This window comes from Neophocaena asiaeorientalis, unplaced genomic scaffold (assembly GCF_003031525.2).
Source record: "Neophocaena asiaeorientalis asiaeorientalis breed wild unplaced genomic scaffold, Neophocaena_asiaeorientalis_V1.1 scaffold388, whole genome shotgun sequence".
NCBI lineage: Eukaryota > Metazoa > Chordata > Mammalia > Artiodactyla > Phocoenidae > Neophocaena > Neophocaena asiaeorientalis.
In genome coordinates this window covers 2635163-2655064 of record NW_020172738.1, presented here as the reverse complement: position 1 = coordinate 2655064, position 19902 = coordinate 2635163, and the positions used below count along the sequence as shown (strand labels likewise).

Here is a 19902-nt window from a genome sequence, read left to right as displayed (position 1 = left end):
TGATTAAATCATTTCAGTGCAATCGATGAAAACCAACTGAATTTTAAGATTCCCACTCTTAATAAATTAGCTAAAAGAACTAACAACACTGGGAATTCAGGAAACTCAGGCATGCTTCAAAGCTATCAGCAATTTTAATGAAGTATGTATCCTTAACTGCTACCACCTTTCCCTTTACTGCCTCATAGTTTCATCACAAAAATTACCTTGATTGTCTACTTTGTCATCATCTCTTGGAGGTGAATACTTTGGCCTTCTTGATCCTCGTTTTGGCAGTCGTTTTCTCTTTAGAACATCACTTAATCGACTGTCACGTGGGAAAACATGGGGTAAGTTTAGCGCTTACCATGATTTAGTATCATCACTCATTTAAAAGCAAGCTAAAATGGCAGAATATTGTTATAACACGGTATTTTTCATTTAGTGATTATTTAACGCCAACTCTGCAACAATGTTCTAGAAGTGTACAAGACACAGAAAATGATTAGTTCAGAAAATAGCTAGCTATTTGACTATACTGAACTACTAAAAAGAAAACCAGGGACTTCTCTGGTGGTGCAGTGGTTAAGAATCCACCTGCCAATGCAGGGGACACAGGTTTGAGCCCTAGTCCAGGAAGATCCCACATGCCGTGGAGCAACTAAGCCCGTGCGCCACAACTACTGAAGCCCGCGCGCCTAGAGCCCGAGCTCTGCAACAAGAGAAGCCACCGCAATGACAAGCCCACATGCCACACTGAAGAGTAGCCCCCGCTCGCCGCAACTAGAGAAAGCCGGCGCACAGCAACGAAGACCCAACGCTACCAAATATAAATAAAGAAATAAAGAAAGAAATTAATTTTAAAAAAGAAAACCGAATAGAATATCTCATTAATCCTGTGTTAAACTCCATTACTAAATGCAGTACATACATAAAGCATAGGAAACAAATATGCAATGCATAAACTAGAAAAAGAATATGTTGAATTTGGGTACCTTATTTCTTCCCTAACCTAAATGACAATAAGTAAAATATACATAGCACTGAGTGTTAATATTATCAAAATACTTTCCAATACCACCCAAAGGAATTTCATGGTGTGTAATGGCAATAACATCCTAAATGAATGCATTTATAAGTACTTTTTTAAAAAATTCAAAATTATCTGTAAACAAATGTGGCAAGTGATAGTCTGAGTAGCCTACTTTGAATTAGAATACATGAAACAGAACGTATGTAGCCTTTGCGTACTATTTTCACTATCTTTAACAACACAAGAAATAGTTTAAAATATCATCCTTCAAATAACAAAGCTACATCAAGTGGGGAAGAAGAAAAAAAGTTCTGGTTCAGTTGGTCTATGACCCAAGTAAGAAAAAGTTTGAAAAAAATATTTAAAGTCTCCCAACATCTGACATGTCTCCTGAAAACACTTAATAGTGTGGTCAATATACCTGACGATCAGGACAAGTGAACTTTCAAGGAATAAACTTAAAATTAAACAATTCCACCTTTACGAATTTATATAAACTTTTCATTTAAAACCATATTAGAAGAGAAAGGAATCACTTAAAACTCTGAAAGTATTTTAAGAAAAAGGTCCTTTCCTCTTTCTTTAAGAGTATCAACTGTCAGAACCTATAATCATATAGGTTCTTTGCACTGCATATTTGTTTCATATATTTTACGTATGTAGCTCAGAAATGCGGCATTTGTCTGAGCCGCATCATATTTTACCAAGTGCCTGTGCTAATAATATAGTATTGGGCTCGCCAAAAAAGTTAGATCGGATTTTTCCATAACATCTGCAATGACTTAAGGTTACTGCAGCAGCTGTGGGAGGGAGCAGGGCTCGGGAGGAAGTAGAGAGGCAGGCAAGGCTGGGAGGGAAAATGGCAAGATAATCCAACTTGAAAACAGTGAAGGTGGGGGGGTCTCTGGCATTCTCAAACTCCTTGGACTGTGCCCGCTACATGGTACCACTTAAACCCAGCAGCTTCCTAAAATTAACAGTGGCTGTGCCAGAAGCCACAGAACTGCCAAAATTCATACTTAAACCAGGCTGGACAACTGCCACCAAGGGGCACCAGAAGCAGCTGGGGTTCGGAGTGGGCTAGCTTCACACGACAATGCTACCTTGCAGCTTATAAGATTAAATGTTTGGACCCCACTTATTAAGTATAATGTTTTACCAAGATCTACTTTACAGCCTACATCAAAGAAACAAAAACACTTTTAGAGTGTGACTTGTTTCAACACAACAAAATGAAAACCAACACGAGGGTTTGGTAATGTTCTCAGCAGCACAGTACAACAAAGGAATTAAAAAAGAGGTGGAAGCAGAGAACTTAGAACTCTCATTTGCCTTTATTAACAGCAAAAGTTCCCATATGCCAATTAAAGGTAAATGGGAAATCGGGATCTTTTTTCCTTTACAGTCTAAAAATTCCGACTTTTAATATTTTTCACTATATTAAATATCTGGATTTCTTAAAGCTGGTATGTATGCTGCAATACAGTAAATAATAGCAAGATTATGGAATCAGAAATGAGGGCTCAAATCCCGCATCTGTAAAATAAGTACATGACACTATACCAGTCACTTAGCTTCTCTGAGCCTTAGTTCCCTTGTATGGAAACACCATGTATCTCTTGTGGTTCCTAAACAGGGCTCAATACAACAGGTTTCTTCCCATTCCCATTAAATATCTAACACAATATACATGGAAAAATAGAAAACGTACACTCTCCATAATATTTTACCATTTACTTCCCTGTGTGAGTCTCAGGTACCAGGGCAGAGTTAAAGGCAAAGAGCACAAAAATCACTGCAAAACTCTGACTTACCCTTGAGGGCTCAGATCTAAAGAATCATCTCTGCTGTGCTGCAAGCTGGGGGATCCCAAGTCAGCTGAGGCGTTAGTGGCAGCCGTGGCTGTTCCACTGCTGACAGACGTCGTGGACCCCAAGGATCCTGACCCATTCGTACATGCCTTTGGTGGACTTGTCAACAATGATTCCGATTCTGCTAAGTGTTTTACTTGATGCATTACACCTTTACAGAGCGGAGATTAAAGAGAGTATGTGTTAATCAGGACCACCTCCCCACCATTATAAGATCCCTAAATGCTAACACGGATTCACAAGGAATGAATAAAAAGTACCCGGCAAATAGGAAAATAACTTTAGGTGCCAGAGTCTTCAACTTGACTCCAAAGAAAAGTAGTAGGCAAATTCAAAATTAAAGAAAAGATATTTATACAGACTGTCTGCCAATACTCAAAACCCGAATGTAGGATACGTAATGGGGTCACATGTAAATTCCTACTGGAAATAAAATACCCTTTATAAAAACAATAAGCAATTACAGAAATGCAGTGCACCTGTGGCTTGATAGCCAGAAGGAAGAAAAAGACCTACAGTCATTAACTTCAAATACTACAATGAGATAAGATCACAGTAACATTACTGCCAAAAAAGGAGAACACCAGCTATTGAAGGATGGTGATTTTCACATCCTTGGAGGTGTATGAGGAGAAATGAACAGTAACTTATAAGGCAGGGTTTATATTTGGGGTTGGACTGTGGCAAGATGTACATGAGAGGAGGGGGGAATATAAAGGTGTGTGTCTGAATATCGGTGTGTAAAACTATATGCAAATCTGTGTGTCTGAATGTATGTGAGTGCATGTTCACACAATCACATTTTTCTGGGGAAGAGTTCAGAGCTTTCCATCAGATTCTTTTATTAAAAAAAAAAGTCTGAATGAATTCAAACTGCAGGCATTCGTTCCATGAGTATTATTTGCAGCAATCATATGCCAGACCGTGTGCTAGGGACTAAGGATATGGCGCCGTGGCTAAGAGAAATGGATTCAGGGCACTTATTAACTAATGAGAAAGATACATCTAACAAGAAACTACAAATAAAGAGTGAACTGCTTATGAAAAAGAAAATACAGTGCTGTTGGAGCATACAATCGGGAGATGTAACAATCTAGAAGGCAGGCTAGATCTTTAGGAGTAAGTGACATTTAAGTGGAACCTGAAAGAACAGTGAGACAAGCCAGATGCAAAGGGGTAGAACCAATCTACATTCCTCCATAAACTTCATAATGTACATGCTATATAAATATTTGGGGGCGGGAAATTCAACCTGACGGCATAGTTGATTCTACCAAAGTTTTCAAAAAAATCATTGAGAAAAAAGACCGATTCTGATATGCTTCCAAATCAGAAAGCAACCAAAAGCAAACAACAACAAAAACAGAAAACCAAAAACAAAATACAGAATGCAAAATACAAGATAATCTAAGGCTAAAAATAAGAATACATACCAGGCATTTATGTGAGCAGAGAAAATCTGATTTGTTAACCATAGTTACTATCTCTGGGAAATGGAGAGAGTTTGCCTTCTATTTCACATAAATGTGTAGTGCTGTATTTTTTTTTGAAAACTCACTGCTATTTGAACAGAGCTAATAAGAAATAGTGAAAACTTCTTCCCATCTGATTCAATACTATTACACTAGCATGTCTGTTACATTCTCAAGATGTAAAGAGAGATGAATCCAGCATAAGAAAAGGTGATCAAAAGAATGGAAAACAGATCATATGCATAAAGAACCAGGACTGTTTCTAAGACTGAAGATAAAGTATTACGTGAGGGGAAAACACCATCATTTTCTGCATCCTCACAAGACCAAAGTAACCTAATAGACCAAAAAGACCCATAAAGAGATTTCTGTTGACGAGAAGGAACTTTTGTTATCTTGGCAGGTTTAAAAAGAATAAAACACCCAAATGAGTGATACAGTTTCATCTTTGAGGTCTTCAAGAAAAGAATGGAAAAGTATCATGTCCCCTAGGCTGATTTCGACATTGAAATTCCTCAAATTAGAGGACTACACCAATTGCATTCTGAAGATTATTCCAAGCCTTGAAATATTCCATTATCTACATAGTGAAGTAAAAAAATAATCCCTTTTACAGCTGTTCTGATCTACTAACAGGATTCCTTGGGAAAGTGACCTCTGACTTTTTCAAAAAATTTTTATGGGCAACTATATGTTATCAGCATAAAAAGAAAATTCAATGATTGCTTCTGGGCCATAAACACTCAAATCATTGAAACTTACTAAGTGTTCATCAACAGACAGTGAATCTCACACAATCTATAACAAAAGATTTATAAAAGATGCTCTATATGTATTAAAGCTGTAAGCATGCAAATATCTTACATAAAAATAACAGTTTAATTTTTTTTCTATAGAGTATAACTATACTTCTACTGAAATAATGTTTAGACTAAAAGATTAACCATGAATTAACTATCATGAACGGCATTACCTTCTCTTCTGAAATAAACACTAAAAATATCAGGTAACTTCTGCATTAAGATCTCTGCCATCTGAAGTGCTCCAACTACTATCTTCAGGTCTTGGCTTGATAGCATGGAAGCAATATGACTAAAAAAAGAAAGCATTTGTATATAAAACATTTGTCTGAATTTGATAATTACTGCTGGCCATCCTACTTTAAATTTGAGAGCAAAATATTTTAAGTGTCAAACCAATCCACCAGAACAAGAATTTTTCTTAAATGCTCAACTTCTGCATTTAATTTATTCTTTATCAAAGGTGTTTGTGAATACAGAAAGACAACGAAGGGCTCAAAATATTCCAAATGAACTGTTTTGTGCATATTTTTTCTGTACTATTTCTTTAAAGATTTCTGAAGTTACTTGCAGAGACTTGGATTTCTAAAGCGTTTTCACCACTTTCATGAACACACCTTGAAACAGCATGATTTTTCAGGACATCCTTTAGAAGTTCGGCATCCGCGAAATAAATTATCCTAAGAATTGCTCTAAGGCACTTATGTCTGACCGCAGGTCCTGCTGAGGAACTATACACTTCATAAAGAACACCAAATAATGTCTTAATAAAAGACTTAGCCAGTTCCGGATCCTCTTTCATAAGCTGTGCTCGAGCATCATCCTTCTTTAACTCTGAATATCCACCTGTAATAAAAAAAGTAGAATCCTAAAGCTACAGACTTCAGAAACACAATAAAGTAAATAACATAAAGCATTCAAGCTGATGTAATTATCTGAAATGCTACAAAAACTTTTTGGTTATAAAGCAAATTAACTTATCTAATGCAATCAACTGGGGTCTATAAATGGCATTAAGACAAATTTCAGCCAGCTAAAAAACCACCGGCCATTCTGGCCAGCTGAAAAGCACAAGGCACCACTACACTGGGTCTCTTATTTTTACTAATATATGTTCCACAAAATATTGGAGATGTTTCAGTATTAGCCAGTTAAACCACTGGTAAGAAATAAACAGAGCTGAAAAATTGGACAGTGAGTATGTAGCAAGAAACTGGAAAAACAAGATGACCTGTCACTTTGATTAGAGGGAATAAGGTGCAGGGGAAAGGTAACAGATGAAAAGCGCTAGAACAGGGATTGGCAAAGTATGGTCCAAAGGCCCAATCCACCCACCACCTATTTTTGTAAATAAATTTCATCGGAACACAACCACATATATTTGTTTACATATCGTATATGGCTGTTTGGCAGCTACAAGAGCAGTGCTGAATACAGAGACTGCATGGCCTGCAAAGGTTAAAATATTTACTATCTGGTCCTTTTCAGAAACAGTATGCTGACCCTTGCACGCTAGCCTAGACCTGCAAAAGCAATGAACTAAATCCCTCAGGAAAGGAACAAATGACAGAAACCTGAAAAGAAAAAAAAAAATCACAATCACCTATTCTTCATTAATTAAGAGAATTTTGGTGGGAAAGTATAAAATAAAAGGTTGTAAAGAACTAATATGATGGGGTGTGAGTGGATCCAAAGATAAAACAGGGATAAAAGGATCGGATTTAAAAAACTGCATGGGCTGCAGAGAACAAACTGGCGGTTGCCAAAGGGGAGGGGGTGAGGGGAGAAAAGCAGCAAGTGAGGGAGATTAAGGGGAACAAACTTCCAGGTGCAGAATAAAGGAGGCATGAGTAAGAAATGTACAGCATGGGGAATACAGTCACTTACTGTTGTATATAATAACTTTGGTGACAGATAGTAAGTAGACTTATCATGGCGATCATTTAAAATGTATAGAAGTACTGAATCACTATGTTGTGTAACAGGAGCTAACATAGTGTTGTAAGTTCATTATACTTCAAAAACAAACTCAAAGAGATCTGATTTGTGGTTACTGGGGCAGGGGCTGGGGGGGGGCGCGACGGGGGGTGGACTGGATGAATGCAGTCAAAAGGTATAAGCTTTTCCAGTTATAAGGTAAATTAGTACTAGGGATGTAACGTACATGACAAATGTAGTTAACACTGCTGATGTTATATATGAACGTTAAGAGCTTCTTACCACAAACAAAATTTTTTTCTCTATTTCTTTAATTTCTATCTATGAGAAGCTGGATGTTCACTCAACTTATGTGATAATCATTTCATGACGTAAGTCAAGCCATTATGTTGTACACCTTAAACTTACACAGTGCTGTGTGTCAATTATATCTCAATAACACTGGAAGGCGGTGGTGGGGAAAGGGATGCACAGGACAATTCTGACTAGAGTCCAGGACACTGCAAATCACAGAAGTAGGAAAATCTTGGGGAAGATGCCAGTTAATATTGGCTCATTTGCCGATTAAAGCAACAACAAAAAATTAATCACTACTATGCAACTGCCTTAAGTTTAATAGTAACACTCCATAAAACAATTATTTGTTATTGCAAATACTACTCACAGACAATACAGTACTACTTTTAACTCAAAAGATACTTACTACTGTTAGTATTGGCTAAGGGGTTAGGTTTTCTCTGAATGGCACGTGCTGTTCCCGTGTCCTCATTGATTTGCTGCATAGAATTAAAATCAATAGTATAAACTCGTCCCAGAGTGGACAAGCTTATCTCATCCTCACCGACCTGATGGGCTGCCTGAGAGCAAAGAGAGAGAAACCTTGAATATAAACATGGAGAAATTTATCAACTTAAGACACAGTGGGAACCCTCAATAAATGCTAACTTACATATTTGTTTCATCAGGTTTTAGATGGTGAAGTAACTGAATATACAAGTTTTAATAGTGTGGATGTGACAAAACTCATTCACTCAACAAACCGTTTTTAATTAAACACAAATATATATTACAGGACCTATCAGGTCCCCTGAGACAAATACAGGTAAAATCCTGATGAAGGATCCAGTCATGTAGAATCACTGACATGAAGACGACACTATTTGTGTTAAAAAGGCCTTGAAGACATTGCTGACAGAAAAAAATTGTTATCCATAAATCTTAGTATCTAATTCTTAGGTTAAAATGTTATTTACAGCATGGATTCCTAGCAGCCCATCAAAATCCTCCTTTAAACAAAATGATTCTATAAAATTATCCTTAGGAAACAAAAAAGACTTTACATTTAAATGATGCCCTAAGATTGAAAGGGACACAACTGGAACTAAAGAAAGTAATCCCCAGGGGTGGCAAATATTACAAAGTATGTATCTCATATGAGATAATATGATTAACACTGTTTGCTTGATTTTAGACAGCCTAAAGAAGTGATAAAATATTCATTCTTATGGAATTCCTTGGTTGAATGGAAGACAGGACTCTTAGGAAATATAAGACAGTTAACTAACAGTGAGAATACAATTATCGGGAAAATGCTAAAAAGAAGAATGCTTAGCGTTAGAGACCACGACCTACTTATAAACTAAGGCTAACAATGCACAAAGACCAGTCACCTTTAACTTCCTCATAACATAACAGCTAGCTCTGAATTTAGGTATTTTCATAGATCTTCCAATCTTGTAACATGTTTTTCACAAACTCATTTTTAGAAACTAACTAGGGGAAGGGACCTTAAAGAAAAAAAAGTCTAAGTGTCATGTCCTAAAAAATTCTGATTACACAGGTTGAAATTAGAAATTATATTAATACTTAAAGTAACTTATATATGAAAACATTAGTAAATGATGCTTAACATCTCAGATAATGCAGTGACCCAACACTTCCTAAACTAGGGCAAATATTTTCTTAACCTGAGGAATTTTTGAAATATTTCTGTGCAAACTTAATATGAAGAAGTATGGAAAAAAGAATAAAATCACACATAAAAACCTTCACAGAAAAATCACGAAATATTTTAGTGTGCTTCTTTCCTTTGCCATTATTCTTCTTTTCTTTTGCAGAGTTCCCAAGAGTCAGTCACATAATTTTTTTGAACATTTTGTTTTCATTTATAGCATATCGTATTTTAAGTCATTAAAATCTATCCCATTACGGTCTGGATTATATACAAACCTATGTATATTTCACAATTTACTTAATCATTCATCTAAAGCTATATATTTAGATTGTTTCCATATTTTTGCTCTTTAAAAATACTGAGAAGCAGCTACTTGTATGTAGTCTTTGCTTTTGAGAGATTTCTTCTGGATAGGAGACAGAAGGGACTTTTAGAAACATGTAGCCTAACTCCCTCTCATGTTTCCTTTCAGAAATGAGGAAACTATGGAACAAAGATCTTAAATTACTTGCTCCAAGTCAATCAGGTAGTGAGCAGCAGAAGCAGGACTAGAACACCATGTTTTCTGACCTGAACAGAAATGAGGACCTTGTTCTCAGGAGACAAAATGAGAAAATCTTGAGTTAATTCAACATTGAGCACATTTAAGTACACAAGTCCACCTCCCCACTCCAGCCCTACACCCACTCTCCACCAAAATAAGACATATTTAAACGGTACGATGAAACTACTACCTCAATGATCCGGCTGTCAATCCTGTTATAGGGATGCCAAAGGCCCCGGTCATCACGCCACTGCCATATCGCACCATCTGTGTTCTGTGCATTTCCCTTCTTAAGCATGGTATCAACTGCAAAAATGCCTTCTTTTGGTAAACATGGCATAAGTTCACTGAAAACAAAGGGTGCAATTATTCTAATAAGTAGCTTCCTGAGCTGTCAGTAAATACCAGGTTTCTAAAGTAAAATACCCTCATATAAACCACAGTTATTACTGGCCCAATCTTTACCAGATCAGAGATGTCAGTTCATACAGTTCTTGAGGACTTCGTGGAACAAGATCAATCTGTTCCAGACAACTTCCATTGGAGGCACCACACAGGAGAAAGTGAAGAGTTTCTGCAATGTCTGTAAAACCAACAACAAAAAGCAAAACCCTATGAAACTACTTATATCGCCATATTTAAAAGGCAATCATTGCCTAGGGGTGAAACAATTAGAAATATTTTCTTGTACAGCTATATACCACAGAAATTAAAGTGAAAAATCCAAATGAGTTGTCATTAAAACCTTAAAAAAATTATGAAGAGTTAAACAATTTCTTTCTGAGGACTTAAAGTTGGAGTCCTAACCTTCCAGCAAGACACCTAATCACAAATCCACTGCAGAGACTTCAGGGATCTTGTATTACTTTCCTTGAGGAGTTTTGCAAAAAAGTGTACTAAACATATTTTATCCTCGACTCAAGTATATTTGTATATTTGTCTTCAATTCAAATACGCTGAAAACATGTGACCAACAGAACAAAACACAGCAGTTAAAAGCATCTGAAATTACCATATTGTGATCAGGAAAACCTTTACCTTAAATGACAGTAAGCATGCCAACTAAATTTAAAGATCATTAAAATATCCTCTACCACAAGCTTCCATCCCCAGAAGACATCAGTTTATGGAAGAATTTCCATGAGAACTAGTTTAGTGTACTGACACTGACAGTGAGTGGAGGAAGCCCCCAGGCTCCAAAGGTTTTGGTCATTCTAACAGCTACGCCCTAAAGACAGGGCTGTGTCTCTATTGGTATCTATAAAATACTACACATATGCAAAATATACATAAACATTTCATTGAAATGTTCTGCCAGTAATCAGTAAGTTCTGTTGTCAAGGAAAGTATTCACCATTAATTTGGGCAGAGAGGTGTGGATAAATCTCTGACTCACTGAAACTTCACAAACAGTGATTAAAATTTTTAAACAGTCCTTGAAAAAGTCATTTTGCCAACTTCCTTAAGAAATATGAATAGATGGCAACGGTACATTATTAATTTCTTCTTTTTTAAAGAGACCAGAGGATGACAACAAAATGGAAAGAACCAGAGAGGTTCGCGTTACTGAAGTAGAATGATTATGCGGCAAACTTCCTAAAGTATGCAGAAGAGGTGAAAACATTCATCATGCTAAAGAAAAAATTCCAAAACGTTAAAACAAAAGTCAGACAGGAATTTCCCAAACCAGGATATAGGAAAATGCTGTGCCACACCACACGGTAACAAGAGATAATCCTGTAGGCAAACTTCAAGAAATGGGAAAATTCAAGGGGGCCCTAGGGATTTTAATAAGCAAAGTACATTATGACTACGCAAAAAAAGAGTTAAATCTTTCCCAGGCTTATCTAGGCAGAGAGGACTTTGTTCATGGCATAAGCAAAACAGTATTCTCTGGGATACTAAGTTCAGGAAAGACTCAATGCTGTAAGAGGAATTTCTTCAATAAAGCACCTCAGCAACACTATTTTTCTACAAAATTCTGTGCCATGTGCTAAAATTCATAAGTAATGTGAAATACAAAACTGAGTCCCCCCCCCCATCCGCCCCCAAAAAGGTCCTCTTATACCACTTAATATACCGTTTGAAGTGGTGGGACAAAAACTATTTTGTCAGTGAGTGTCATCACTGACTCCCAAGGTAACGTCCTCAGAGATTAGAAGTATGGACATGAAATTAACCACAATGATAGGTGCTTCATAAAAAAGTGATCAACGCTCTACCAGCAATAATCACAACAATCTGACATTAACTTGTGAAATTTAAGGTTTAAGAGAGTGATGGGCAATGGCAATGGCAGTGCAATAAAACTCGATACCCTGCACATGTAAGTTTGGGAAAGGCTTAGAAATATTAAAGTAGCAAAGATCAGAGACATTCATCTGTGTAAATAAGTTCCAGCACTTCGAGGGAAGAAAGCATTCTGGGATCATAAACTGCTGGAAAATCTAATGTGGGAAAAAAGGACTACCTATAAGCAAAAGGGAAGCAGTTACTGGTAACATAAAACTCAGAATTCTCCTAATGAAGCATCATTACTTAACTGATATTGTACAGAAAGCAATGACTTTGGGTCTTTAGCCCTACACCAAGGGTAAAATTTTAATATATTATATACTTTAAAAATTGTATGTAGGCAGCATTACTATATTGTCACAACACAAATTTATTACATATTAACATTTTTCTTCCTTTACTATCCAGGGCCTGTGATATTAGCCATTTCTACTTGCTTATGTTGACTTTACTTATTAACAGAGATTAAACTCACGCACACACACAAACACAAGCTGTTTTTCCCGTATAAAACAGAATAATAAAATAGCACTTACTTTGCTTCATAAGTTGAACAGCTAAAGTGGGACAGTTGGAACACATCAAAGAAAACATGCGAACCACCATTATAAACATCCCAGAACTTAGAATTGGTGGAGTTACTACCAATAGTTGTTGAACGTTTGTTAGCAGATCTTTGGAGGCAACCTGCTGGAGTAAATTCTTCACAAACACAAGAAAGAAAAAACTGTTACTTCATGAGGCAGCAATTTAACAACTTCATGAAAATACCAACGAAGACTAAACGCTTACCTCCTCATGTTGAAAGTTGTCCACTAGACGTGCAAAACAAAGGCAAGTGCTTTCTACTGACTTTTTGTCCTTTTTAATAAAGGAAAATAAAGTTTGTTAATATAAAACATTTTCACTGTCGTACGTCACTCCCTTATCCTCTTCCTAACCCCAAATTCTTCAAGACTTGCTTAACTAGATATGAGCTTTGAAACTGCTGTGGCCCTAATAAGCAAACCATCAGTAATGTCATGATTTCAAAGCAAAGGGAATCATACTGATAGAACCTCTCTCCTCCATTAAGAACCCAACATATAAAAAGCAAATACAAAGAAAGGGAACAACTTTTGTACTTCTATAATTTCAATACCTAAACAAAAACTATAATAAAGAAAAAATAAACATCCTACCATTCTAAAAAGCCTTACAAGTAGAAGTGCTTAAAACATGCATTCACTAAAAAGTTGTAAGTAGTTAAGTATGTGTGTGAGCCAGAGGTTTACTGATAATAAGAAAAACCTGATACAGATTTGCTCTATCATTATGAAAACAATCTAAATACTATTAGACTGATCTTAATGAGAAAACATTTGGAATAACTCTCATAAGAAAAGAAAGAACAATTTATGGTATAGTTTGATAGACTTCGTTTTTTTCTAATTGATAAATGGGCTTCAGATGTAAAAACTAGGCTTAGCTGTGTAAAAATGAAAGTAATTCTGGTATTATAGAAGTCCTACACCTTTGCTGTCATGATTTAAGTCTAGAAAGAATGCTACAACAACAGGACCCATTATTTAACTTCTCTGATTCTTGGGCCATACTTCCAAAATAAGGTAAACTCACACCTAACTAGAGAACATTTCTAGCCCCCATAAAGTAAAGGTTATCTCAGCCTGCTAAGTTTTTTAAAATAAATAAAAAATGATTGGCACTACTTGTGTCTTGATCATCTTAGAAGCAAAATCCTCCAGTGATTCAATAATCAATATTATTTCACCTATCTTATGTAAACACCTTATTTAATATAGGTATACCTCATTTTATTGTGCTTCCCTTTAGTGCACTTCGCAGATACTGCATTTTTGACAAATTGAAGGTGTGTGGAAGCCCTGCACCCAGCAAGTCTGTTGGCACTATTTGTCCAACAGCACTCCCTCACTTCCTGTCTCTGTATTACATTGTGGTAATTCTCCCAACATTTTTTTTTTTTTTGCGGTACGCGGGCCTCTCACTGCTGTGGCCTCTCCGGTTGCGGAGCACAGGCTCCAGACGCGCAGGCCCAGCGGCCATGGCTCACGGGCCCAGCCGCTCCGCGGCATGTGGGATCCTCCCGGACCGGGGCACGAACCCGCGTCCCCTGCATCGGCAGGCGGACTCTCTGCCACTGCGCCACCAGGGAAGCCCTCTCCCAACATTTTAAACCCTCTCCCCCTCCACCAGCAAAAAGGTTACGAGTCCCTGACAGATCAAATAATGGTTAGCATTTTTTAACAATGAAGGATTTCTTAATTAAGGCATGTACTTTTTTTCTTAGACACAATGCTACTGTGAATAGACTGCATCAGCGGTCCCCAACCTTTCTGGCACCAGGGAGCAGTCTCATGGAAGACAATTTCCCACAGATTTGGGGGGGGGGGGGGTTTCGGGATGATTCAAGCTCATTACACTTACTGCGCACTTTCTTTCTGTTATTGTCACACTGTGATATGTAATGAAATCATTATACAACTCACCATAACGCAGAAGCAGTGGGAGCCCTGAGCTCGTTTTCCTGCAACTACATGGTTCCACCTGGGGGTGATGGGACCGACTCAGCTCCACCTCAGGTCAACAGGCCCTGAATTCTCATAAGGAGCGCGTGATCTAGATCGCTCGCATGCACAGTTCACGGTCCTATGAGAATCTAACGCCACCGCTGATCTGACAGGAGGCGGAGCTCAGGTGGTGCTGCGAGCCATGGGGAGCGGCTGTAAATACAGATGACGCTTCGCTCACTCCCCCGCTGCTCACCTCCTGCTGTGCGGCCCAGTTCCTAACAGGCCACAGGCCACCACTACCGGTCTGTCGCGTGGGGATTGGGGCGACTACATTACCGTGTAAAAAGAACTTTCATACGCACTGGGAAGCCAAAAAATTCTTGTGACTTGCTTTATTGTGATATTTCGCTTTACTGCAGTGGTCAGAACTGAACCCACGGTATCTCCGAGGTATGCCTGTATATCTTATGTACCCAATTTTCCCCAAGAAGATTTTAAGCACACTTTGTAAAGGTGACTTAAAAGTCAGATCTCTAAAAAGCTCTTTAGCAATAACAACACTTTGAAACATTACAAGAATATTCAATTTCTCTAAAATCTCGAAGCTTAACTCATGAACTGTCCTCCACCGGGGGCTCTATAAGCTCTGCTTCTCATACTGCAACACCAGGCCCACTGATTCCATCTACTAATTGCTCCTGTTCTTCTCCAACCCCAGACAGCTGCAGTCTGCATTTCTTATTTCATTTCTATCTGGCACATACATAGTCTCATCTCTCTTCTGATCTTAACCCATACCCTCCTAGTCTTGCCTGCCTAACCCAATACCTTTCAGGAAACGGTGATCTTTCTAAAAGGAAATTCTGATCATATTACATAGGAAACACTCAGTGTTTGCTGAAATAATAAATTTACCCCTGAAGTCAAAATAGTTGAAGATATCATAAACGAAGAAGTACTGTTCATTTGGGTAAATCCACTGAAATTTCATAAAATAACCTAATATAGAGTACATGACTAGGTAACAGGAAAAAACACAGATCAGAACATTTCCAAGTTACATATCCAGTTGGAAGATTTAAGGCCCTAGTTGAAATCAGCATTTAAAAAAATGTAATACAAACGTTTTATGATACATAAAATAGGTTCATGTTTTACCTGGTGGGTTAGCCTTTGGGTTAGCAATGGGAGGGAATCTGCCACAAAATGAAATTCATCTGGTGTGATACTCTGGCAGCAATTGGCCGCAATTGCTAGTGCATTCCGTTGGGCGTTTATGCTGAAGAACTCTAGATACAGCAAGCAGTCTGCCAAGCCACCCTAAAATACAGGAAACTGTTAAAGCCAAGAAATACCCTTTTATCAGCAATTAAAAAAAAAAGCCTACTAAAAGTCTAGCACATCACTTGGAAACAGCATGTGTACCTTACAGAGACTGCAATCTAGGAACTAATACAAATGTGGATCTAAAATCCAACATTAAATGAAATATAGTCCTTCAGTAACACTCACCGCCTGTAGAATGGCTTTACTGTGTCTCCGTGATAACATCTCCAAGGCCGTCAAGGCCTGCTCTGCCACGTCAATACACTGAATAACCTGCAGCTGGGAACATATACAAAGGAAACTTAAGGTTATCATTCAAGTTTTTTACTCGTTGCTCATCTTTGCATGAATAAACAACACCTTCTCTAATTTCCATCAATCTATACTGCCTCTAACCTGAAACCCACCATAGGAAACCAGCGATTTATGCGCTTAAGCCAAACATACTGGCAATACTTTTCTTTTCCTTCCAACTACTTTAAAGATATTGAAAAATATGTTTCACATAGAGAATAAACTAAATTCAATTATATAACTTTAAATCTTCATATTTAAAATAAACAGGTTGGTTTAGACAACAAATTTTAAAAATCAAGTTTTAAACTTTATACCATATTCCAAAGTTATCAGATAATGCAAATTTTACTGTGCTATGACCCTGAGCAAGGCACTTTGTCTCAGCCTTCTCAGCTGTAAAATGAGGGTATAAATAGCTATCAACCTCACCGGGATGTTTTCTAGAAATAATGAGATTATTTTTAATCAAGTGCTTTAAGTTCTCTGAAAGATTTCTACTAAGGCAGTAATTGCTATTATTAAAAAATTATAATACTGGGTTGATTTTACAAATGCTTTATTAGCGTCAACTTTAAACTGCCGCTCTGCTAGACGTAAAACATTTTTCTGGAACCTTGGTTAAAAAATATACTTTAGTTAGATAATGGATGCTAAAAAATGTCTTTTAATGTGGCCTCACAATTTGATATACTACTTTAGAATTCAACAGTCAAGAGTTCTCAACTTGATTCCCCTATGCCTGCTTTCGAACAAGTTGGGCAAAAGTAGGATTACCTTTTCTAAAAAGACAGGAATTGCATCTACTACAACAGCAGATGATCGAGGAAGTGCTTCCATCATGTATGTTAAGGCTCGACAAGCATGGTTCATCTAGAAAAGAAGTCATTTTTACTCAATAAAAACTCAAAATTTAAATTTGGAGTGGTTTTTAAAAACACAGTACATACTTACAATATCAAAATTATGCTCCATCTGCAGTAATGTTATCTGTTTAAAAAGATTATAACAAAGTATTAGAAGTCCTAGAAGTATTTCTTCTACTTCAACTGAAATAGAACTATATGATCCAAGAATATTACCATACAAAAATAATATCAAGTTAAAACCTAGCATGCATACACAAGAAATGATTATGCTTAGGAGGGCATGACACATACACTGAAGCACTGACTTGGAATAATCATCAATGATCCAGGTCAAATGCAAAGCCTGCCTGCTGCTTACAACCAACCCTCCTGGTGCCTCTATTCCCCCATTCAGAAGCTCATTAACGTGTCACTGAGGGCTTAACAGGTGTCAATAAGTTCTATACATAAGTAAACAGACCAGCAATGCACTGACATTTGTTAAATTAACAACTATCAGTACAGATTCAATATCATAGCTTAAACTCTTGTAAATCAGCTTCTCTAAAAGTTGAGCGAAGCACCATTTAACTCAGCTGTAAAGTACACAGCAGTATAGGATTTAAACACGATATTGATCACATCAAAAATGAATTATGCGCTAATTAAAACTCAAAGTAATCTAATTATTTTACAGATGCACGAGTTAGTCTAAACATCTGATTTTATTTTAGTTTTTCTTGTGGGAAACACCTTAAGCAGATTTTAACCATGTTTTTCAAAGGAGGGGATGCAAAACTACTACAGATATACACTCCATCTTCCTGAAGCAGCCAAAGCTAACCAAAGAAATTTCCTACCTGGGGAAAGAGACAATCATTCATTGTCTTCTAGTTCAATGGAAATTTTAAATGCATTGAATTTAAGCTGTAAAGTACCTTTCAATTAAATGTACGTCAGACATCAGATATCCTAATGCAATATTCATTTAATATGAATGTCTTCTCAGCTCTGAATTATGCTTGGTAAAATATATCTATACACCAGAGATCCTGATAACTGTTTTTGTTAAACACACAACATAAACACACACACACATGCACAAGCGTGCACACTCTGTCTCAAATCACCTACAAATCAGTCACTTATAAAACACCTACTCTAAATTAAAGTGGTTGTTATGCTAACAGAAAAAGTAGTAAGTTCTCCAATTCTTTAAGGTGGCATGAACCTTGTAATACCACATTTGGGAAGAACTGCTGTAAACAGATTCTTCACCAAAAATGACCGTTTATGGTCACACAGGTGTATGGTGATTGATGGATATATATTTATAATATTCAACTGTGATGAAAGATAAATCTGGACAATTCATTATTAACAGCATGAGCTGACTTGTGCAGGTCTGCCAAGTACTTAAATCTAATCAATACCACCAGCAAATTAAGAAAATTGGATTATGCTAATGTTTCTGCCTAGATTTAACAACTTCTTTATTTAACCAATAAAAACTGCAGTTTAACAGAGATAAGTACATGGTAAACCTAGTCCTTTGTTACTATTTATTTTTAAATGAACAAAAACAAACAAGGAAGTTTAATTCAGGTCATAAAAGCCAGCTATTGAAGAAATCAATAATTTGAGCATGAATATAAACATAGGTAAATGTCAGAGTACAAAGGCTAATACTGCTTTCATGAAACATTAAAAAATTAATACACGAACCTGTAGAGTGGAACTGGTAAGACTTGAGAGCTAGCTTTTGTTACCAGGAGGTCTGCATGGCAGAAGGTAAAGAGACTGCTCTATCCTTTATCACTTCCTGCCAGAGCAGAGCCATCCAACAAATAAGAACAGGCCGAATAAAGACTATGTCATCTTGTATTTGACTGGTCTTCACTCAGTTCTCTCCGTAATGTGATAATGTGATCAAATGAGACAATCTGATACTCCAATCACAGTTTCATTTTTGTCAACTTTACTAGATGTGTAAACAAAGACTTGAATGACATTTAGCTTCCAAAGTAAAATACACTATGAATGTATATTCATGCTTATGTTAGTCTTTTGTTACTATTTCATTCAGACTTAATTTTACTCTTAAATTACAGCCTATTTCTTTAATCTAGCATTGAGAAAATTACCAAGCCACTATCTGAAAGATGTATTATGCTCAAGGGCCTACATTTAGCAATGGCAATTTCTCTTCCTGTTGTTTTCACATTAAAAAGCTTAAGCGATTAAGATATTAATAAACTCTAAATATCAACTCACAACTGTGTTGAAAAATCATTAAGATTTAAAAAATTGTTATTCTATTGTTGAGTACTGTTTTGTTTCTTTTGTTTTTGCTCAACATAAAACCTTTTTTTTTAGCTGGAGGATCCATGTAGTGTTCTGGCTTGACTGCTCTGCCATGCACACTGCTATCAAGCATGAAACCTTGATGGCCCACAAAGAGAACCCACAAGTGAGCCGCTTGTTACTGTCCTGTGAATCACCAGTTTAAAAGAAAAAAGCATATAAGTTTTGGCATAGTACGTCAAGGTATCACCTGATGGGGCTAACAACTTAAAATTTAAAACCACGTAGTCACTGAAGTATCAAAGATAGCATAACTATTCATCAAGAAATGGTTTAGGGTTTCCCTGGTGGCACTGTGGTTAAGAACCCGCCTGCCAATGCAGGGGACACAGGTTCGAGCCCTGGTCCGGGAAGATCCCACATGCTGTGGAGCAACTGAGCCCGTGTGCCACAACTACTGAGCCCACGTGCCACAACTACTGAAGCCTGTGCGCCTAGAGCCCGTGCTCTGCAACAGGAGAAGCCACCGCAAGGAGAAGCCCGTGCACTGCAACGAAGAGCAGCCCCCGCTCGCCAAAACTACAGAAAGCCTGTGCACAGCAACGAAGACCCAGCGCAGCCAAAAATAAAATAAAAATAAAAAATAAATTTATAAAAAAAAAGAAATGGTTTAGAAATTTTACTCATTCATCATTAACAGTCACGCACAATCT

At 37.1% G+C, this 19902-nt stretch overlaps 1 protein-coding gene across 14 annotated transcripts in view; it reads right to left on the bottom strand.

Moving 5' to 3' along the window:
- TRIP12 (thyroid hormone receptor interactor 12) overlaps nucleotides 1–19902 on the bottom strand; it is a 151667-nt gene that overhangs the window by 34574 nt on the left and 97191 nt on the right. For 5 of the 14 annotated variants that reach the window (XM_024740622.1, XM_024740624.1, XM_024740629.1 and 2 more), the window contains 13 exons: nucleotides 16992–17027; nucleotides 16815–16910; nucleotides 15930–16022; nucleotides 15576–15737; nucleotides 12679–12747; nucleotides 12423–12588; nucleotides 10057–10174; nucleotides 9779–9938; nucleotides 7797–7950; nucleotides 5773–6001; nucleotides 5329–5447; nucleotides 2827–3034; nucleotides 207–307 (listed from right to left, as the gene is read on the bottom strand). In XM_024740622.1, the coding sequence (XP_024596390.1) occupies nucleotides 207–307; nucleotides 2827–3034; nucleotides 5329–5447; nucleotides 5773–6001; nucleotides 7797–7950; nucleotides 9779–9938; nucleotides 10057–10174; nucleotides 12423–12588; nucleotides 12679–12747; nucleotides 15576–15737; nucleotides 15930–16022; nucleotides 16815–16910; nucleotides 16992–17027 (1711 nt within the window). The remainder of the gene's footprint in view (nucleotides 1–206; nucleotides 308–2826; nucleotides 3035–5328; nucleotides 5448–5772; nucleotides 6002–7796; nucleotides 7951–9778; nucleotides 9939–10056; nucleotides 10175–12422; nucleotides 12589–12678; nucleotides 12748–15575; nucleotides 15738–15929; nucleotides 16023–16814; nucleotides 16911–16991; nucleotides 17028–19902) is intronic. The other 9 variants (XM_024740623.1, XM_024740625.1, XM_024740630.1 and 6 more) reach the window with 3 other exon arrangements.